This window comes from Protopterus annectens, chromosome 5.part0 (assembly GCF_019279795.1).
Source record: "Protopterus annectens isolate FY-2018-M chromosome 5.part0, PAN1.0, whole genome shotgun sequence".
Classification (NCBI taxonomy): domain Eukaryota; kingdom Metazoa; phylum Chordata; order Ceratodontiformes; family Protopteridae; genus Protopterus; species Protopterus annectens.
The window spans coordinates 1480065928-1480089491 of record NC_056735.1 but is presented as its reverse complement, the minus strand read 5'-3'; the positions used below and the strand labels follow the sequence as shown (position 1 = coordinate 1480089491).

The following is a 23564-nucleotide window of genomic DNA, read 5'->3' as shown; positions in this document are numbered from 1 at the left end:
ACTTTGGAATAGGCCAAAATCAGTTCTTATTGCCCAAAAAGGTTTTGCTTTGGGCTTTTTATGTCCTTTTAAGAATGAATGACTGATGGAAGAGCCTTTCTTAAGTGAGTGACCAGACCTTCTCTTCAGGTATATTTGCCCAGATGTGGTATGGTGCATCTTTCTACTTGATACCCTGGCAAAATGAGGTGATCTTTGCTATTAGGAAGGTTGTCCACTCATCCTCTTCCTATAATCGTGCAGTATTTTATATGCCCTACTAATCAATTTAACAGCAGTTGCTGTTGTAAATTCAACTAAAAACTACAGCAATGCAGATCTATCACTTGGGATTCCTCTCACTGTCTTCACTTGGGATTCCCCTCACTGTCTCTGCATGTCAAATCCATGATAATGGAAGGTAATCTCTAGTCTGCAGTCCAAATGTATTCTTGGGTCCTTCCCATTCTGTTACCTTTCCCTCTAGTTATTTACTCCCAATACCTTGGATGTTCATCGTGTATACAGCTGCAGTCATAACAGATGGGTTCTCCTGCCGTCAGGCGGGTCCTCGGTCGGCCGAATTCCAAAGTCTAGGTCCGGCGTCTGTTGTCGCTTCCCTGACGTCAGTGCGACAGGGGTATAAAAGAACCAGCCGACGCCATTTTCTTCAGTCTTTCTTGCCGCGTGGTGCCCGAAGCAGCAGTTCACAAGTGCCGGTCGGCCAGCTCCTGAGTTTACGAAAAATTTGGAAACCGAAGTAGTCTTAAAAGCTAAGTACCCCGTTGGGGAAACTTTTCTTGCCTCAGACCGATGTCAGACAAAGTTAATAATTGTGTTTCTTGTGGGAAGTAGATACCGCATAAGGATTTCCATTCCCTCTGTATACCTTGTTTAGGCCCAGACCACAACGTCTTGGTCTGTTGCTTTTGTGCTACATTCAACAAACGCACTATTAAGCGTCGGGTGGAGTTCGCCCAGCTTTTTTGGGGAAAGCATTTAACTATACTATGTCATCAGATACTCCGACTCCGGTTTTGTCTAAAAAACGCAAAGACAAGGACTGACACTCGAGGTCCGCGGCCTCTACCGACACCACGCCAAAGCCGACTACACGTGGTCCGGTACTCAGCGAGGTGCCTACACAGCCCCTGATTACAGACAACACATCTTTGGCGGTGTCTCCTGTACCCGAGGTCGCAGGCTCCTCTGCCCACACCCCGACTACAGATACAAACACAGAATGTGGACAGGTCCACCTCCACTCAAGGTGTCTTCAGACCTTCCTCTTCTTTCTCCATCAAGGCTTTCACCAAGTCTAAAGCAACCATGCACCCTGAGACCAGCTACACAGGGCCCATCTCCAGGCCCCATGCCTAAGAAACAGATGCTTAAAATGGCTGAGGATTTAATTACTCTAATCAGAGGTTCTCAGCCACCTCCGGACAAAAGGCCCAGAGTGGAGGAAGATTCCCCCTCCTCTGATCAGGGCTGCATTATTTCAGAACACTCTGATGATCAGGAACAGTCTTACTCCCCTTTTGAAGACTCTGATGCAGAGGAGTCTATTCCTTCTGTATCCCCCCCCTGAGGATTACTCATTTGGGGAAACTTTGCATACCTTAAGGGAACACTTCCACCGGGAAGGCCAAGATTATTCAGATTCCAAGAAAAGGTTCAGGGAATTTCTTTTGTTACCTCAGCACAGGCCTCTGGCTATACCTCCTGTCTTGGGCATCCTAGATGATGTTTACTCGGAGGCCTGCCTTAACCTGGACTCTCTACCTCCAGCTCCAGTTAAGCCTGACAGGTACTACAGGGTTCCTGACTCACCAATTTCTATACAAAAGCCATGCTGCTGACCTAGAAACCATCTCAGAGGGGCCCAAGGGAGTTAAGGCCTCCATTGCCAAAAATCCATTGCCTTCCGAGAGAGATTCCAGATCCTTAGAAAGGAGGGGAAAAATGGTATATACCTCAGCTACCTTATCCATGAGGGCCTTAAACTGTCAGTTTCATATGCTAAAATACCAACAGTTTCTGTCATCTCATTTGAAAAGTAAAATGTCACAACCTGAACAACGAGACTTGAAGGAGTTGTAGGATTTGATGCATAGTGCAGAACAAGTGGGTAAACATACCTTGCAATGTGGTTTTGATGCTCTAGAGGCCTCATGTAGAGCTGCTGTTACAGGCTGTCATACGTAGGCATGCCTGGCTCAAGGAACAAGCCTTGCTTGATCATGTCAAAGCTAAATTACTAGATGCCCCTCTTCAAAGGGATGTACTATTTGGGGCAAATGCTGAGGAAGTATTACGGAAAATGGAGGAAAAGGCTAAATCGATGCAAACTGTGTGAGAATTTTTGCAGGTTCAACCCCCCCCACGTTTTAGTAGAAATTGGCCTTCCAAAAACTGGTCCTTTCCTGCCACAGACAGACCCCAAAGAGGCAGATACAGGCGCCCGAGGGGCAGAGGACAATCACAAGGATCGTACAGAGGCAGACAATGGCAAGCTCCTACACAAAGAGGTGGTGAGGACAACTCACAATCTTTCAGAAAGCAAACCCAATGACTTTCCCCTTTGCATGCCAACCAGGTCTCAAATGGCAGCCCCCTTAGGAGGAAAACTGGCACTATTCTCAAATTGGCATGTTGTCACAAAGGACAAATGGATCCTGGACATTATAAACAGAGGCTACATATTCCATTTTCATACCCTTCCAAAAATGAGAGGCATGCCAAACCTGCCACACAATCCAAGGGCAGAGGCACAAAAGCAAATTTCAGATCTTGTAAACATGAAAGCTATTCAAGAGGTACCTACACGAACAAGGTCAAGGTTTTTATTCCAGGCTATTTCTGGTGCCAAGGAAGGGAAAAGATTGGAGACCTATTTTGGATCTTTCCATCCTAAACACATTCCTACTCGTACCAAAATTCAAGATGCTCACTCTACAGCAACTTCTTCCCATGCTGGGCAAGGAGTCTTGGCTGGTAACATTCGACCTCAAGGAGGCATACCTGCATGTCCCAATCAGACAAAATTGCAGAAGATACCTCTGATTTCTTGCAGGTTCAACCCATTATCAATTCTCTGCGTTGCCCTTTGGCTTATCTACTGCGCCCAGAGTATTCACAAAATGCCTGGCATCAGTAATTGCCTACTGCAGACTTCAAGGGATACAAATATACCCTTATTTGGACGACTGCCTGATACAAGCGGACAGCAAGCACATTCTTCTGAAACATCTGGCTTGTATAATAATGTTATTAAACTCTCTGGGATACACAGTCAACAAAGAGAAATCAAGGCTAATACCCTCTCGGAAGATAATTTTCCTGGGTGCCAATTTGGACACAAACACCCAGATGGCCTACCTCACACCAGAGAAGCAGAGGCAACTAATTCAATATTTCAGAACACTAGCAAATTGCACCAGGCTGACTGCAAGGAAAATCCTGCAGGCTCTGGGATTCATGGCATCTTGCATCTTACTAATCCCACGTGCAAAGCTGCATATGAAAAAACTACAATGGTACCTAAAAAACATATGGTCTCAACACAGCCACAGTTTGGAAACAATACCACTAATTCCATGTCTGCAAAAGGAATTTATGTGGTGGGCTCAAGCATGTCAAACACAGGTCTTCCATTCAGCAAGCCCCAAGCAAATCAAGTCATCACAACAGACTCCTCTGACTACGCCTGGGGGGCGCACATGACAGACCGGTGCATTCAGGGCAAATGGTCCCAAAAAGAAAAGCACCTTCACATCAATCAAAAAGAAATGCTAGCAGTAATAAATGCTATTATAGCTTTCAAGGACCTTCTACAACCAGGTCAACTATTGATAAGAACGGACAACACCACAGTTATGTGGTACATAAACAAGCAGAGAGGAACACATTCCTATCCCCTATGGGAAAACACGCTGGCAGACAACCTAAGCAGGAATATGACAGATCCACACGAATGGAAGTTGCCTCCAAAAGTTTTTACAGAAATAATCCAAGAGTGGGGAAAGCCAGACATAGATCTCTTTGCTTCCCACAAAAATCATCAATTGACAAAATTCTGCTCGAGGATCTTCCATCCAAAGGCCTGGAGAGTGGTCGCTCTTTCAGTTGGACATCAATGACAGTTTATGCCTTCCCGCCTCTTCCTCTGCTGCCCAAAGTCCTATTGAAAACCAGAGCAGACAGACCAAAGATGATCCTCATTGCTCCGGACTGGCCAAGGCAACACTGGTACCCACTCCTAAGGTGCCTGACGCATTCCCCACCATGGACCCTGCCTCTAATGCCTCTTCTGACTCAGCACAACTTCAAAACTCTTCACAGTCAGCTAAAAACATTCAATCTAGCCGCATGGAAGATTCCTTAGCATCGCAGCAAGCCCTACTCTCCAAGGAGGTGCAGGATGTAATTTTGGAGGCCAGAAGGCCATCAACTAGAAAAGCTTACTCCGCAAAATGGAAACGTTTTTGTGTCTGGAATGAGAAAAAGGGCCAGAACACTGGAAAACTGAATTTATCTCAAATACTACGATATTTGGCTGAACTGCTAAGCAGTGGACTTTCGTTCTACATCAAAATCCATGCCTCAGCCATTTCTGCAGAATAAAACACTGATCCACCTTTATTCTCTCACCCTCTATTAAGGCAGTTCCTCAGAGGGGCTAAGAATTTAAGACCTCCAAGGAAACAACCAATACCTACTTGGGATCTTAATTTAATTCTGGAAAAACTGACTTTGCCTTCTTTTGAGCCAGCTGCCTCATCAGATTTGCAATATTTGTCCTGGAAAACAGCTTTCCTTCTGGCTATCACTTCAGCTCGTAGAGTTTCAGAACTACAGGCTCTCATGGCTGTCCAGCCTTTTATCATCCATCAGGACAGAGTTTCCTTACGAACCAACCCGTCCTTCATGCCTAAAGTGGTATCCAGGGTAGCTTTAAATCTGGCCATACATTTACCTACTTTTTATCCTAATCCTCAAAACAAAGGGGAGAGATTACTACATTCCTTGGACATCCACTGACAACTGCGTTATTTGGACAGAACAAAACCTTTCAGAAAATCAGAACGGCTCTTTGTGGCCTATGCGGTAGGAGCTCAAGGAAAGCCAATTTCCAAACAGACAATCTCAAAATGGATAGCCCACTGCATACGCTTTTGCTATTCCTTTCATGGAAAAACTGTACCTACCGGCATTAGAACTCATTCCACCAGGGCCACAGCCACCTCTGCAGCCTTCCTCAGAGGAGTTCCTACCAAGGATATTTTGGAAGCAGCCACTTGGAGTTCTCTGCATACCTTCTCCAAGCACTACAACCTACCATTATACTCCAAATCTAGAGCAGGCTTTGCCACTGCAGTCTTGCAGGGCATTTTGGCCCCTCCTAGTTCCACTTAGTGCCTACCACCCCTTTCTTAGCTTTGGGATTCTGCCCATCTGTTATGACTGCAGCTGTATGCACGATGAACATAGTACAGTTTTGTGCCTACCATAAATGTAGATGTTCGAATGCTAATACAGCTGCAGTCCAGGTTTCCCTCCCTCCTTCCCCTCTAGGGGTATTCTTTTATGGTGTATTTGCTTGCACCTACTGTTTTTTGATTATATTGCATTGCATTATTACATAATTTTATGTATTGCCTTCCTTCTGGGGGCACCTGACATCTGGGGCAAGAAAAACTGAAGAAAATGGCATCTGCTGGTTCTTTTATACCCCTGTCGCACTGACGTCAGGGAAGAAGCGACGACAACCGGCCTTGGACCTAGACTTTGGAATTCGGCCGACCGAGGACCCGCCTGACGGCAGGAGAACCCATCTGTTATGACTGCAGCTGTATTAGCACTCTAACATCTACATTTATGGCAGGTACAAAACTGTACTTTCCTTTGCCAGTTTTCCCCAGTAAATTCCAACTCTTGCCTGTACTCTGTACCCCTCACATTTGAGTTATTACATTTAATGCAGAAGTATAGATATTGTCAACGTTCTGTGTACTTCACCTTCCTGATAAGTTTCTTTTCAGTTCCTCAGATGTTGGCAATGATGGTCGATTTAGAGGACGATGATGACTGGGCAGTTGCTGATGAACTCGAAGATGATGACTTTGATAGGTAACTACCTTACAGTACAAGATAGCTACTAAGTTAACTGTAACCTTTTTCATATGTGCTTTGCGTCTAACTGACCCTATCCTAGAGCCAAAGCAGTTAGAGCTGTTTTTGAGTCTTTGGAAATGGTATGCACGTTTGTCTTGGCAGTCCTGAATGTTTTTTTGTACAATTTTTATTTGTCGTGGCTTCTAAATCTTAAAGGGATATATTTTGTTTTAATTCTGGTTTGTGTACATTTTCATTCTGGCTTTCTGAACATAGGCTCATAGGTTAGTACTAGGCTAACTGCCCTTGGGAGCCATTTTAAGCCTAGCCAGTTATCCCTGTGAGATTCAAACGCTGTACCTTGTGTTTATAAGGCAAACACCTTAACCGTTAGGCCACCCTCCCAACCCCTGCTCTGATTTTTTCAGAGCTGACTAACTGAGCTGTAGCCTTGGTGTTGGATCCAAGGGGATGGCATCTACTTTGAGGCTTTCATGGTTGTCCCTTCATCCTGACTTCAGGGATCCACTTGCCCTTGTCCCAGCTTTGGCTGCAGGAGTTGAGGGGCTGCTTACAGGAAGTTTTGATGGTCTTGGTCAAATTCCATCTCGGATTGCAGTTGTGCTCACAACGGCCCTTGCTGGGTCATTCGTTAGTTTCACTTGTGCTTTTTATCCTCAGAGAAAAGTAGCATTTCAGGAGTTTTTATAACCTCATAAGATACTGCCATGCAGGAAAGCATTATGGGCAATGCAAAGCTAAAACATTCGTTCTAAAGTAGTTTTCATTTGATCTTCAATCTGAGGGACTCTGATCTGGCGCGGATCCGACTCTGCTGCGTACTCCAGCATCGGATCCAAAGTCCAAGCTCCTCTCCTACCCATAATTCCTTTGTCTCCCTCAGATCTTGTTTGCTGCTAGTTTTGACCAGCAGCATTCATCTTTGGCTCAAAGCCCCACTTGTCTGTAAGTTACTTTTGGGACTTTTTCTTTCTCATCTTTGACCTAGTATTGTCTTTGCTAAATCCTACCCTATCCCTCTGCACTTGGGCGTCTGTGTGGTTAAACAGCAAAATTCTTTCCTTTTCTACCTTTCTGTAGAGTGGTTGTGTATTTTCCGGCCATGGTGGAGATGCCTAAATGTGGCTTCTGGAAGTGTGCAGGGTGTGGGCATAAAGCTGTGCATCCACCACCTGTACACTTCCTGTTCAATCTGCACAGGATTCAACCCCTGCGGTATTCCTTGACAGGAGGAACAAGTTTGTACTGAAGGGATTTCCACTCTGTATTGAGCCCTCTTTCTCGTCCGCCTCAGCTTCTGGGACTCTACCTCCCATCAAGAAGTCCAGAGACAGAGATGACCCAGTCTGAGGGATCGGCCGAGGAAGCAATCTCTAGACTGTTCTCCCTTGGCTGAACCACCAGCCAAGTCCCACGTGGATCTGAGCCAGAGTTCTCCTAGGCTCCTGTCACCTCATTTTTCTCTGGAGCCAGAGACTTCTTGGGTCCGGTCCCCAGTCTTTACTACTCCCAGCACCATTCCAGGCCCGAGTCTGTAGCCTCTTCTGTCCGGTGGACTGTGAAGCAGAAGTGGATGGGATGACAAAGTTCCACTTCTGTGAGTCTTGCCTGCTCAGTCCTCTGCGACTGGGAGCATGCAGTCTTCCTTTCTCCCCATCACTCCTCCTCCAATCTGACCCACGGTATTGGAGTCCTTGGGCCTGAGGTTCCTAGGTGTTGGCGCTGATGGTCCTTGGTATCTCTACTCAGTGTTGCCCTGAGTGGCTCTGCTCTGATGTTTTCAGAGCTGACTGACTCTGAGCTGTAGCCTTGGTGTTGGATCCAAGGGGTGGCATCTGCTTTGAGGCTTTCATGATTGTCCCTTCATCCTGACTTCAGGGATCCACTTGCCCTTGGCACTTGATAAGGTGGAGAGGTTTCTCTTAGCTCCTTGATACATTCTTTGAGTCCATTCTGGCTCCCTCTTTCATCACCGGAGTTTGCCATCCTGCCCTCTCCGAGGGCAGTCTGTTGCAAGTTTGCCGCAGTAGGTTTCCACATGAGAACTACCTGAGTCCTCCCCAGAATCCCTCCCTCTGAAGCATGTGTAAGAGGCACTTTGGCTTCCCGCCAGAGTCTCTCTCAAATGGTACCAACTTGGAGGAAGGGGAGTTCCCCACCATCACCCCCAGACTCTCTTTTGGAGACCTGAAGGACATCCTGAGCGAGGTGGGTAGTCTACCCTTAAACCCAACCTGGACAAGTCTGTATTTCTGGAGGAGTTTGACACAGGACCTACTACCTTCTGGGTGTGCGTCTGCCCCCCCCCCTTTCGCAGATTCCCTAGTGGATCTTCTCTTCTAGGGCACATGGAATCAGACTGCAGAGGGACCTGGTCACAGTCTGCCCCAGGGGTCCATGTCAGAAAGATTTTTCCTCCCACATGACCACCCATCCATCTCTAGTACATCCATGAGGCTCCTATCACACCCTACTGAGGGTGCCTCTCAGGCTGCAGGAACAGGCGTGGCCATTAGGCAGTACGCCTGGCTCCAGCTTTGTGCTTTTTCAGAGCCCTTTAAGTACTCTTTCATGAACACCCCCAATTATGGTTCCACCTTGTTTGGAAAAACTGATCATGACACACTAGTCCAGAGCAAGAAGGATGGGAAGACTGTCTACCATTGGGAGCCACTTCTCCACCCCACAATGATCTTTCTATAGGAATAGTCATGGGGTCAAGATGTGGTTTCTTTGGTCTCAAGGTTCTTCCCCAAGATGCTCAGGATTCGCCTTCCCCCAGAGACAGAGGGGGATATGATAGATGCTACCCTTGTGGCACAAAGGGTCCAAAGAACCAAGGATTTTGGGATACCTTCTCAGACAAACCCTTCCAGCAACCCTAAGGGGTTGCCCGACTGTTCGTCTCTGGAGGCAGTCTGTGGGATAACCATCTCTGCACCCAATGGCCTGGGAATCCATTAGGTACGATTGTTGGATTCTGCAGATCATATCCAGAGGTTACACTGTTCCCTTTCTCTCTCTCTCTCTCTCCCCCCAAACACGTACCAGTCGTGCCGCCCAGTCAGCAGGAGGAGGTAGCAGCAGAAGTTTCCAGGCTGCTTGCAAAACTAATCATCCAGCCTCTTTCCCCCAGGCTAGTCTGGATCAGGCATTTATTCCAGGTTCTTTAGTGCCAAAGAAAATGGGGGACTTGAGAGACCCATTCTGGATCTTTCAACCCTGAACCTGTCAGTTGCCAAGATGAAATTCCGTATGGTCACCTTTCAATCCATTCTTCTGCTCTTCCTGCAGATAAATGACTGCATATGCTGTGTGGACCTCGGGATGCATACTACCATATAAAGTTGAACAGATGCCGTCTGAGGTTCCTTCCGGCTGGGAGCCAACCATTTTCAGTTCAGCGCACTCCCCTTCGGGCTTGTCACTAACCCCCCCCCCCCCTCCCGGATGTTCACCAAAGTGGCGGTTCACCTGCAGGGTTTTCAGGTCTTTGTGTACCTGGATAATTGGCTCCTGTCTGCTCCCCTCCGGGCATAGACTGATTCAGGCCAGGGATTCTTTCAGGTTGCTCAGTACCTGGGTATTGCCTTAAACCTAAAGTCTTGGCTGACACCAATGCAGGTACTGGATTTCACAGGGGCTCTGCTAGATACTACCCAGGGCAGGGTGTTTCTACCTCTGGACAGACTTATCAGTGTCATGTGCTTTACATTTTCCAAGCCAACTTCCCCCAGCGAGCTCAGTTCTTCAGGAGTTTGGATCCATCCCAGCCACAATCACACTCATCCCAAAAGCATGTCTCCATATGAGGGTTCTGCAATGCACCTCAACTGTTCAATGGTCTTTGCTGGAGCTTCTGTTGTCACATCCTGTTGCACTGTCCTGTGTTTGTAGGGACTCCCTTCTTTGGTGGCTCTAATCCCTGGACCTCCTTGAGGGTCAGCTATTTGTTCCCTCTCCTGCGATCACTGTGACCAGACTCCTCCCTGCTCGGGTGGGGATGGGGTAGGCATTGCATGGAAAGGATGGTCCAAGGCATGTGGGTTCTCGCAGGAGAGCAATCTGCATATCAGTGTCTTGGAGATGAGGACAGTGCTTTTGGGTGTTGCAAGCTCTCCATGCCTTTCTTCCTCCGAGAACTATTGCCATACAGACTGGCAATGTCAGTAGTCTAGTACATCAGCAAAAAGGGGGGGAACCAGGTCATATCCCCTCTGTTGCGAAGCGATGAGATTGTGGGAGTGGGTGATCTCCACCAGCTCTTTCCTGGTGGCAGTGCACATTCTGGGGAAGTCCAACACTCTGACAGATGGGCTGTTCTATTCTGATTCCTTACGGGTGGTCTCTGAATATTTCAGTAGCGGAAAAGATCTTTCTAATGTGTGGGGTCAGCCTTGCTGCGAGCTCTTCACCTCTCCTTCCAATGTGAAGCGCAGTGAGTATTTTGCTCTGAACCCCCTCCAGGGGAGTATCCCAAAGATGCTCTAGTTCATTCTTGGCCCCCCATTCTACTGTATGTGTGTCCTTCACTCCCTCTAATCCCCAAGTTCATTCAGAAAGCTCTACAGCTGAGGAGCTCAATGATCCTCATTTCCCCTTTCTGGCCTCGCCAAGTTTGGTTCTCTACTCTGTGGTCTCATGTAGTGCATTCTTGGCCTCTATCCAGTTTAGGATCTGATTACACATCCCTCAAAGAATCCTCACCCAGACTTAGCCTGAAGGTTACAGCTTGGCTGCTCCAGTTCTGTGATAGCTAGGACTCCTGGGCTGTCTTCTCCTGTTAAGATCTTGGTAGCAGCTTAGATCTGGTTTATTCGGGTAAACTGAGTTTTTCAGTCTGGGGTTCTCAGCATGACCTGGATCCTTTCACTGTGTCAGTAGCTGCCATTTTGGAATTTTTGGCGGACATTTTTAATTACGGTGCTTTTTTCGTACCTCTCAGCTATACATATTTTCAGAATGTCCAGATTCTGGCCTCATCCTTGGTCCATTTTCCATAAGACTGTAGTTTACTGGCAAATTAGTGGCAAATCATTTAAGACTGAAGTTAGAAAATAACATAATTGAGTGACTTCATACCCTTCAAAAATTCATGCTAATACAAAACCTGTTCTATCAACTTTCTAAGTTTGTAAGAACAATATTTTTTAAAAAGATTTCGCTTTTGTCTCACTTTTAAAGGCTTTGTCCAGATTTCTTGCTCTGAAGTTGAGAGGTATGGGTTTCTCTACAGTTAAGTTACAATTAATAGCGATCTTAACTTTCACATAGACAAAAATTTGGCTTCATTGGCTTCTAAACTGAGGCCTTTTTTTAAAAGGCACATTTCTTAAGCCTCTGGTTAAGGACCCAACTCCTCCTTGGGATCTTGCCCTTGTGCTGCACGCTTTGGTTTCTCCTCCTTTCGAACCAACAGTCACAGTAAATTTGCAGGTTGTCATGGAAGACACAATTTTTAGTAGCAATTACCTCGGCCAAGAGGGTTTCTGAGATCCAGACCTTGTCTGTTAAGCCCCCTTTATGACCTTCTATAAAGATAGGGTGTCCTGCAGACCAGTCAATCTTTCCTACCAAAGGTGGCATCAGAATATAATATTAACCAGGTCATCAATTTGCTAGTTTTCTTTCCAAATTTCCAAAATTGGGGAGTACAAATTCCCCTTACTTGATGTACACAGGCAGCTGCGCTTCTCTTTGCATAGAAGCAAAATCCTTTTGTAAGTCAGTTCAACTCTTCCTTTTCTAAACATTTCTTGGGAAAGACTGATCATGGTGTTTCACTGTTGCAGTCCTCACACTTGGGTTATCTGCCTGCAGGTAGCTGTGTCGGCCCGAATACCAGAGACTTGGTATTTCTGCGTCAGTTGCTTTCACTCCAGGTCTGATGTAAGGTCATCAGGGGTATAAAAACAGGCAGCCAACGCCATTACTTCAGGTTTTCTTGCCGCGGAGCCCGAAGCAGTTCGCAGAAGTGCTGGTCAGCCGCTACCTGAGTTTATCGAATTTAATTAATCTGAATTCTAAAGCGAAGTACCCCATTGGGGATCCTTTTTTCTTGCTTTAACCAATGTCAGAAAAAGTTGACAATTGTCTTGCCTGTAGAAAGCAAATACCACACTGAGATTTTCATTCTTACTGCGTCACCTGTTTAGGCTCAGACCATGTCATTCCCTGCTGTCGGTTTTGTGCCTTGTTTAACGCCCGAACTATTCGTCGTTGGGCCCTTATTGTTGCTTAATACTTTTGTTCTCTATCTCTGTATTCTGAAATTGCTTCAGTAATGCATCCGACTACCGATCTACCGAAAACTTAAGGATAAAGACAGACCGCACAGGTCCAAAGCTGCTGACGACACTTCCGTTAAGCTATAGTCGCCAGTTCGCTGGTGAGACTGTTTTGCAGCCCCTGATGCCTGCTTTAGTAGATTTGCAGGCGTCTACCAAGACCCGTTCGGAATCCGGTATGCCTAGAGACTCTTCGGAACCTGCAGACGTCTCTGGGTCTGGAGCAGTTGAGCAGGCACCAGCTTCTGAGGTAGTTCTCTGCATTACAGATATTCAACACAAACCGACAACTTCTTTCCCGTCTTCAGTTCTGTCTAAAACTACCGAGTTTCTAAGGCCAAGTGTATGTGCTATGCCTAAAAACAGACTATCCAAAAGCATGCACTTGCTTCCTTGCCACATCATCAAATGCTTAAAATGGCAGAAGAACTTATGTTGATTAGGGGAAGTCAGCTTTCCCCTGTTAAGAGACCTGTCCCCAGCAGCTTCAACAGACCAAAAGTCCAACTCTGAGGTATCTGATTATGAAGACATGCCTTTATCTGCTTATGAGGATTCAGATGCAGTGGAATCTATTCACTCTGCTTCTCCCCCAGAGGATTTTTCTTTTGGTGAAACCTTGCGTACTTGAGCATTTCCAGTGGGAATGCCAGGACTATCCTCAGTCTAAAAAGAGACTCGGAAAATTTCTAGAATTTCCACAGCATAGCCCTTTAGCCAGTCCTGGATGTTGTGGATGATGTCTTTATGGAATCCAGTTTAACTCCTGATACCTCACACCCTGCTCCTGAAGGAAACCAGACAGGTACTACAGAGTTCTTGGTTTCCTTTTCAGAAACCCTACTGCTGACCCAGAGGTCATCTCCCAGGTGCCCAAAGGTATCAAAGCAACTACAGCTAAGAATCCCACTCTTTCGGACCAGGATTCCAGAGCCTTGAACAGATGGGCAAGAAAATGTACACCTCTGCAACTCTCACCTTCAGGGCTTTCAATTACCAGTTTCACATGCTGAAATACCAACAGCATATTTATGGAACTTTATTAAGCAAAAAATAGCTACCTTTACACACTGTGCAGAAAATAATTACAAATAATTACAAGAGCTTATGCATTCTGCAACCAAGTCAGCAAGCACACATTGCAGTGTGGCTTTGATGCCCTAGAAGCATCTTGCAGGGAAGCAGTCACTGGTTTGTACTGAGAAGACATGCTTGGCTAAGGAGCAGACCTTTAAATGAAACTTAAAACGGTAAACCACTAAAATTATAAACTGTCCGGTCTACATACGAATACACTTTACTGGGAGACAAAACGAAAAAAAAAACGTATTTAGCGCTTTCATCTCTGCTAAGGAGACTTCTTCAGAATACAACTGTTTCCATTGCCTAAACCCTATATAAATTGTATATATCTAGATGTCATGGGTTGTTCCCCCAATCCATATTCAATGTAATAAATTAGTCATTAACATTTAAAGTATCACATTAAAAATGGATTATAAATTAACTACTGTTTGTTGAATAGGTAAAAAATAGTAAAATGAAAACCTCACATTTCTCTAAAATATTCTAAAACGTGCAGTATTTGATCACATACAGTGTATATAATTCTATTAGCCTTCTCAATTAACATAGTTGTAGATATAGTTTCATCCATCCCTGGGGGAACATTGCTGCCAACTTCAACTGCAGTTATGTCTCTCAACAGATTCTTCCAGTCTCCCCAATAGGGTTCATACTTATTTTATCTAAAATACCAAATAAAAATTTGGTGAATGAGGAACAAGTGCGACAATATTTATGAAGGGCATTACTTAACTTTTTGTTTTTTATATTGTTTGTATGCTTGTAAATTCTCACTTTCAAGGAATGCTCCATCTTACCCACATAGAAGTGTGTGCATGATTCACAAACTGCTAGGTATACAACCCTACTGGTGCTACAATTCCCTTTCTTAAAAAGCACTGTACTTTGTAAACATTTTTTTAATCTCAAGGAAGTTTTTCATAATGTATGGGCATTGACTACAGTTTCCACAAGCCCTAGTACCTTGAATAGAGGTGTTATCTGCATCCAGTTTTTGTTCCAATCTTAAAATTTAGTGCTGTTTTGGTAACAAAACTTGGCTTCCTTCCTAACTTCTCTATTACCTCACTATTGGTTCTAAAGATATTCCAATTTTGTATTAAGGCTTTTTGAATACTACCAGTGAGGTGATTATACTGTAACAAGCTTTGTTGTAACTTTTCTTTACTACATAATTAGATTTGTTTATCTATGGTGATATTTGCTGTCAATCATGGAATAAACAATGTATTGTGAATACAAGAACAAAGATATCAGTTTTTTTTGCCATTGTGGTTCCAATATAATTTGGTTTTGTGGTTTTACAAGTAGTTATAATCAGTTTTTACTTTAAATGTTAATGACTAATTTATTACATTGAATATGGATTGGTGGAACACCACATCTAGATGTATACAATTTATATAGGGTTTAGGCAATGGAAGTAAGTTATATTCTGAAGAAGTCTCCTTAGCAGAGATGAAAGCTCTAAAGACGTTTTTTTGCAACATGGTTTTTTATTTAGTCTCCCAATAAAGTGTATTCATATGTGAACCAGACCGTTTATTATAATTAGGGAGCAGACCTTGCCAGACTATGTCAAATCAAATCAAAATTAATAGATGTCCTTTTGAATAAGGACCATCTGTTTGGCACCAAAACAGAAGAGGCTCTTAAAATTGGAAGAAAAAGCTAAATCTATGCAGACAGCCAGATTTCTTGCACGTACTGTCTCCTAGATTCAGTAGGCATTGCCCCTCGAAACAGTGGTCCTTTCCAGCCCCCTGTAGGCCATCTCAAACTAGACCCAGGGGAAACAGACCCCCCCCCCCCCAGACTACAGTCTCAGGGTATGCAGAGATCTAAGCAATGGAGTGCCACCACTTCAAAAACAGGGAGTGCTAAGCCACCTCCTTACAGGAAGGAATCCTAATGACTTAACTCCACTCCCCACCTCTGCCCAGCAACTTGTGCCCCTAGGAGGAAAACTTCCCCATCATGCAAAAAAACTGGATTTCCATTACCAAAGACCGATGGATCCTCAACATTGTATCCCAGGGGTACAAATTTTACTTTCACTCACTGCTAACCCCAATAGAGTTCCCAGATTTTCCTTCAAATCAGTGGGCAGAGGCACACAAGCAAGTTCAATCCCTGTTCTCTAAGGGCAATTCAACCTATTCTTGTGGGGCAGATGGGCCAAGGGTTTTATTCCAGACTTTCCTGGTACCAGGAAAAGAGGGCACTTGGCGCCCAATCCCAGATCTTTCCATTCTAAACACCTTCCTGGTGATACCAAAATTCAGAATGCTCACTCTGCAGCAGCAGTTTCCTATGCTGGCCAAAGATGCCTGGTTAGCTACCCTGGATTTAAAAGAAGCCTATCTGCGCATCCCTATAAGGGACTCGTGCAGGAAATAGCTTTGCTTCATGGCAACATCTATGCATCATCAGTTCTCTGCCCTTCCCTTTCGCTTATTCACTGCTCCCGGATTATTCACAAAATGCCTGGCTCCAGTAATTGCTTACTGCAGACAGAAAAATTCAAATTTACCCGTACTTGGACTACCTGATTCAGTCAGGAAATGGTGTTGCAGCACCTGACATTTGTAAAAAACCTAACCTCCCTGGGGCACATCATTAATGAAAAGCAATCAAAGCTAACCCCCAGTCAAAAAATTGTATTCCTGGGATCAAGCTTGGACACAGCATGCCAGATGGCATTCCTCACTCCAGAAAAACAAGCCTGTCTGACGTACTGATGTTCTTCATTCCACATTGCTGCAGTCCTAACTATTGGGTAGTCCGCTGTCCAGTCGGCCCGAATACCAAAGTATATGGCTGACGTCGGTCAGGGCGCATTAGACTGACGTCAGTACGTCAGGGTACTAATGCGCATGACCGACGTCATATCCTCAGTCTTTTTTGCCGCATGGTCCGATGCAGAAGCAATTTTGCGAGTGCAGGTTGGCGTTCTGAAAGTTTCTGAAGTCAGAGTTTCAGACCGAATCAAAGTTGGCTAAGTACCCGTTGGGAATATTTTGGTTTTTCTTGCCTCAGTATTTAACGGATGTCAGAAAAAGTGAATAACTGTATTTCTTGTGGGAAACAGATACCTCATAGGGATTACCATACTTTGTGTATACCTTGTTTAGGGCCTGAGCACGGCGTTGTTGGATGCGCTCTTGTGCTAGATTTAACAAACGCACTATTAAGAGAAGGTTAGACTGTGCCAGGTTAGTGTTTGGGAAGCGTTGTAATTATAAAATGCCGTCGGATGCTCCGGCGCTTCGCTAAAAGCGCACAGATAAAGCAGCAAAGCCTAGAGTGGAGGAACCGACAGTCCCAGACGTCGGTTCTTTAGAAGGCTCAGTGGAGCCGGAGGTTTTGCCAGGTGTTTCTTTGGAGTCTCAGGAGAGACTTTACTGTTACAGGATGTATCCTCTCAGGAAGTAGGCCAGGCTGAGGGGCTTCTCAGGTGGCTGTTCTTCCCTCTCTTCCTAAGGTGGTTAGAGCCTCCCCTTCTGTTTCCAAGGCTTCTTTGAGGGGCAGGCCAAGTTTAGCTTCAGTGGGGGTTTCTCCTAGTGCTTCAGGGTCTTTGCCTAAGAAACATATGCTTAAAATGGCAGAGGATTTGATTACTATGATAAGGGGTTCTATGCCCCCTCCTGATAAGAGGCCTAGGGTGGAACCTGAGTTTGAGAGTTTGGAGCAATGCTCGGAGGCTTCGGAGTCTTCGGCTGAAGACTTGCAGGAGTACCCTCCTTATTCTGATTCTGATGTGGATGATTCTACTCCTTCTGCTTCTCCTCCTGAGGATTTTTCATTTTCAGAGACTCTGCATTCCATGCGGGAGCATTTTAAATGGGAAGGTCAAGATTTCTCTGATTCCAGGAAAAGGCTTAGGGAATTTGTTTTTACCCCAGCATAGGCCTTTAGCTATACCTCCTGTTTTGAATGTGGTGGAGGATGTGTTTGCAGAGGCTTCCCTGAATCCTGATTCTTTGCCTCCTGCCCCAGTTAAACCGGATAGGTATTATAGGGTGCCTGAAGCTCATAAGTATCTTAAGAGTCCTAGGGCAGACCCGGAAACTGTCTCTCAGGGTCCTAAAGGTGTGAAGGCCTCAGTTGTTAAAAATCCTGTCCCTCCTGATAAAGAGGCAAGGGCTTTGGATAGATGGGGAAAGAAAGTGTATACTTCTTCCACTTTAGCCATGAGGACGTTGAATTGTCAGTTTCACATGTTAAAATATCAGAATTATCTTCTTTCACAGTTGAAATCTAAGGTGGATGCTCTGGCCGAAGGTATTGAGTGTAAAGAGTTGCAGGATTTAGTTCATGTGTCTGAACAGGTGGGTAAACATTCCTTGCAGTGTGGTTTTGATGCTGTGCAGGCCTCCTCCAGGGTGGCTGCCACTGGTTCTGTTCTTCGTAGGCACGCCTGGTTGAGAGATCAGAATTTAGCTGAGCATGTTAAGACAAGGATTTTGGATGCTCCTTTACAGTCTGATGTGTTGTTTGGTTCGCCTGTGGAAGCAGTTTTGAAGAAAATGGAGGACAAGGCTAAGTCTATGCAAACTGTTAAAGATTTTTTGCAGGTGCAGCCTCCGAAGTTTAGTAGAAATTGGCCTACTAAGGGATGGACTTATCCTGCTTATGATTCCCAGTCTAGGGGTAGGTCTAGACGTGGTAGGGGCAGAGCTCAGGGTTCTTTTAGGCCTAGGACAGGGAGTTCCCCTGCTCAGACTTCTGGTGAGGGCAGGGGTCAGTCCTTTCGTAAGCAGACCCAATGACCTGCCTTTTCAGCTGCCAGTTCATTCTCGCTTGGCAGCACCGTTGGGAGGAAGGCTGTCCCTTTTCAAAGAAAATTGGGATTTAATTACCCAAGACAGATGGGTTCTGGATATTATTCACAACGGTTACAGGTTTTATTTCCATACCTTGCCTCTTTTCAAAGGCATGCCAGACATTCCTCCTCTACAACGACAAGAGGCTCACAAGCAGATTTCTCTGTTACTCCAAATAGGGGCCATTCAGCCAGTTCCTGTGCCAGAAAGGGGCCTAGGATTTTATTCTCGCCTGTTCCTAGTACCAAAGAAGGGGAACACGTGGAGACCAATTTTGGATTTATCTATCCTCAACACTTATCTGGACATTCCCAAGTTCAAAATGTTGACGTTACAACAGCTTTTACCTCTGCTGGGCAAAGATCACTGGATGGTAACTTTAGATCTCAAGGAAGCTTACCTTCATGTGCCTATAAGACTAAGTTGCAGAAAGTATCTGCGTTTTCGAGCTGAAAATTCTCATTATCAGTTCTCTGCATTGCCCTTTGGCTTATCTACTGCGCCCAGAGTATTCACAAAGGTTCTGGCTCCAGTGATAGCTTACTTCAGGCTAAAAGGAATTCAAATCTATCCTTACTTGGACAACTGCCTGATTCTGGCTCAAGAAAAGGAAGACCTTCTACAGCATTTGGAATATGTCATAGCAGTGCTAAGATGCCTAGGGTATTCTGTGAACGAAATAAAGTCCAGTCTAGTACCCTCTCAAGACATGTGCTTTCTGGGTGTGAGACTGAATACAGCAGCCCAGATGGCCTTTTTAACCCCGGACAAACAAAAGAATCTTTCCAGTTACTTCCATCAACTATCTCTTCAGTCCGGGCTGACTGCAAGGACAGTCCTTCAAGCCTTAGGGTTCATGGCATCTTGTATTCTGGTGCTTCCCAATGCCAAACTGCATATGAGGAAGCTACAATGGTATCTCAAAATGTATGGACACAGCACTGCCAGGATTTGGACACTGTCATTCAAATAATACCTTGCATTCAAAAGGAATTTTTGTGGTGGGCTCAGGAATGTCACCTAAACAAGGGACTCTCTGTGACCCGGCCAGAGGCGAGTCAGATTCTAACGACAGATGCCTCAGACATTGCTTGGGAGCTCATCTAAATGGAAAGTGGATACAAGACAAGTGGCCTGCCAGACTACAGCATCTACATATCAACATGAAGGAGATGTTAGCAGTCCAGTTTGCATTAATGGCTTTCAAGGAATTACTTCTTCCAGGGCAGGTGTTGATTCTAACAGACAACACAACTGTCATGTGGTACATCAACAAACAAGGGGAACACATTCTTACCCATTGTGCAGGCAAGCAATGATTTTATGGGAGACTGCGCTCAGCTTGCAATTAACTCTTCAGGCAAGGTTTCTGCGGAGCACAGAACTCCTTAGCAGATGTGTTAAGCAGACAAATCATGGATCCCCACGAGTGGAAACTGGATCTTCATGTATTTCAAAAATTGACAGTGTCATGGGGAACTCCAGACATAGATCTGTTCGCTTCTCCACTAAACCACCAGCTGCCAAAGTTTTGCACAAAGAGGTTTCATCACACAGCTTGGAGAGTGGATGCTCTTTCTTTCAGTTGGAAAAATCTTCATGTGTATGCGTTTCCACCTCTACCTCTTCTTCCAAAGGTGCTTCTAAAAGTCAGACAAGACAAGCCAAGGATGATTTTAATAGCTCCAGATTGGCCTCGGCAGCACTGGTACCCATTACTGAGGAGTCTGGTAAGGAAGCATCCATGGCCTTTACCCTTGATTCCACACCTGTTGTCTCAGAGACGGTCACCTGCTCAATGTCAAGCTTCACTCTCCATCTAACAGCCTGGCATATTCTGTTTTGAAAGACAGTAGGTCTCAACTTCCTCAAGTTTTAAATGTGATTATGGAAGCCAGGAGACCTAGTACAAGGAAAGTGTACGCAGAAAAATGGAAGAGATTTTTATTTTGGAGTGCAGCAAACAATTTGGAGATTTCTGAGCCAAATTTGAGTGTGGCTCTTCAATATCTTACTGAGTTACTGGACAAAGGTTTGTCTTTCTCTTCCATTAAGATTCATGCTGCAGCAATTTCAGCTCACTATGATTGTGACCCACCATTGTTTTCGCATCCTTTGTTCAAGCAATTTCTTAGAGGGGCAAAGAATATAAGACCCCACGTAGAGCTCCTACTCCTGCTTGGGATCTCAATTTTGTGTTGGAGAAACTTACTCTACAACCTTTTGAGCCTGCGGCTACTGCTGAATTGAAATACTTGTCATGGAAGACTGCTTTTTTGTTGGCCATTACATCTGCAAGAAGGGTTTCTGAGTTGCAGGCCCTTATGGCAGTGGAGCCTTTTGATTTTTCATAAGGATAGGGTATCTTTACGTACTAATCCTTCCTTTATGCCTAAGGTGGTTTCTAGTGTGGCTTTAAACCAAACTATTCATTTGCCTACCTTTTATGCAGATCCCCAAAATAAAGGGGAAAAGATTTTGCACACTTTAGATGTACACAGGCAATTGCGTTATTTGAGCAGGACTAAGGATTTTAGGCAGTCTCAGCAGTTGTTTATTTCTTTTGCTTTGAGTTCAAAGGGCAAGCCTGTGTCAAAACAAACTATTTCTAGGTGGATTGGGTGTTGCATTGCATTTTGTTATTCCCATCATGGCAAGGAGATTCCAGCTGGGATTAGGCCTCATTCCACTAGGGCTACTGCCACTTCGACAGCATTTCTAAGGGGAGTGGCAACAAAGGATATTTTGGAGGCAGCTACTTGGAGTTCAGTGCATACTTTCTCTAAGCATTATCACCTTCCTCTCTACTCTAAGTCTAGGGCTGGTTTTGCCACAGCTATTTTGCAAGGCATGTTGTCAGTTCCTGCTTCCTTATGATTTGCCAGCCTCCCTTACCTCTGCTTTGGGATTCTACCCAATAGTTAGGACTGCAGCAATGTGGAATGAAGAACATAGTACAGTTTTGTACCTACCATAAATGTAGATGTTCGAGGATCCACATTGCTGCAGTCCAATTTACCCTCCCTCCTTCCCCTCTGTGTTTAGGGGTGGTTGTGTAGGTGAAGTTATATTCTGCTGTTTTTGTATATATATTGTATATATATATATATATTTTGGTGCAGGTATGTTGGGAATTTTTGGCTTTTGGCCTTATCTTTTCAGGGTCTTCTGACATCTGGGGCAAGAAAAGACTGAGGATATGACGTCGGTCATGCGCATTAGTACCCTGACGTACTGACGTCAGTCTAATGCGCCCTGACCGACGTCAGCCATATACTTTGGTATTCGGGCCGACTGGACAGCGGACTACCCAATAGTTAGGACTGCAGCAATGTGGATCCTCGAACATCTACATTTATGGTAGGTACAAAACTGTACTTTTTACTCAAATGGCCACCAGAATCCAGCTATCCGCAAAGAAAATCCTGCAGGCCCTAGGGTTCATGATCTCATGCATCCTACTAATTCCACATGCCAGACTTCATATGAGGAAACTTCAATGGTACTTAAAAAGTCTTTGGTGCCAACATTCTCAGGACCTGGAAACTGTCATTCCTATCGTACCTTGTCTTAAGGACAGAGTTTCTTTTGGTAGGCAGCAGCATGCAACCACAACCAGGGACTACCTTTTACTGAACCCCATGTCACCCAGGCCCTAACCACAGATTCATCAGATTATTCCTTGGGGGGCACACCTGGACGACAAGTGCATTAAGGGCCACTGGAGGCCAAGTCAAATTCATCTGCATATAAACCAGAGAGATGCTAGCTGTGCAGCACACTCTGATAGCTTTCAGATCTCTATTCTCACCGGGACCCTGCTAATAACAGACAACACCACAGTTATGTGGTACATCAACAAGCAGGGGGGGTAGCCACTCTTACCCACTCTGCAGACTAGCCATGGCCCTGTGGAACACTGCCTTGGACATGCAGGTCCCATCTGCAAGCTCACTTCCTGCCGGGCAAACAAAGCTGTCTGGGAGACGACTTAAGAAATCTCCTAGACCCACACGAGTCGCAATTGGAGCCCTGCACCTTCAGCCTTCTGATTCAAAAATGGGGCACCCCAGAGGTGGATCTCTTTGCCTCCCATTGCAATCACCAGCTCTGCAAATTCTGCACCAGGACACATCACAGCAGGGCCTGGAAAGTGGATGTGCTATCTTTCCAGTGGGTAAACCTCTCAATCTATGCATTTCCCGCTCTGCCCCTTCTGTGTGTGTGTGTGTGTGTGTGTGTGTGTGTGTGTGTGTGTGTGTGTGTGTGTGTGGGGCAGATCTTGCATCCGCAACTGCAAACCTTAAATCTTGCAGCCTGGCTTATTCCTTGAATTCTCCTCCAGTGTCCAGCCTAAGCAAGCAGGTACTGGATGTCCTTGAAGCCAGAAGACCCAGTACAGGGAAATCCTATGCTAAGGGGAAAAGGTATTGCTCCTGGATTGTCTAAAGGAGTGGACACAATTCTGCCCACTCTCTCTAATCCTGGATTACTTAGCAGATCCATTCCACAGAGGCCTATCCTTTTCCTTCTTTAAGTTCCATGCCTCTGCCATCTCTGCTCATTACAACTCTCAGCCACCCATATTTTCTCACACACTCAAAATAGTTCCTGAGCAGGGCAAACAACTTCAGGCCACCAAGGAAATCACCCACCCCCTGCTTTGGACCTTAATTTTGTACTGGTAAAGCTCACACTGCCCCCTTTTGAGACTGCCGCGTCAGCAGATTTAAAATTCCTCTCTTGGAAAACAGCATTACTCCTGGCCATCACTTCAGCAAGAAGAGTGTCTGAGCTACAAGCACTTATGGCCTTGGAACCCTTCATTATTTTTCATGCTGACAGGGTCTCCCTCGGGGCTAATCCTTCCTTTATGCCCAAAGTGTTGTCCAGTGTTGGCTCTCAACCAATCTATCCATTTGCCAACCTTCTGTAATCCTCAAAGGGGAAAGGATCCTGCACTCCTTGGATGTGCACAGACAGCTCAGACTCTACCTGGATAGGACTAAGCCCTTCAGGAAATCTAACCAGTTACTACTCTGTTTTGCACCAGGGGCAGAGGGCAAGGCCGTTTCAAAACATTCAGTTTCCAAATGGATAGCACGCTGTATCCATTTCTGTTACAAACACCATGGAAAACCAACCCCTCAGGGGCTCGGAACACACTCCACTAGGGCAATTTCTACGTCTACAGCATTCCTCAGGGGAGTTCTTACCAGGGATATTCTGGAGGCTGCTACCTGGAGCC

At 45.3% G+C, this 23564-nt stretch overlaps 1 protein-coding gene across 1 annotated transcript in view; it reads left to right on the top strand.

Moving 5' to 3' along the window:
* IPO5 (importin 5) overlaps positions 1-23564 on the top strand; it is a 1405185-nt gene that overhangs the window by 695084 nt on the left and 686537 nt on the right. The window contains exon 9 of the mRNA XM_044071309.1: positions 6024-6111. Coding sequence (XP_043927244.1) covers positions 6024-6111 — 88 coding nt within the window. The remainder of the gene's footprint in view (positions 1-6023; positions 6112-23564) is intronic.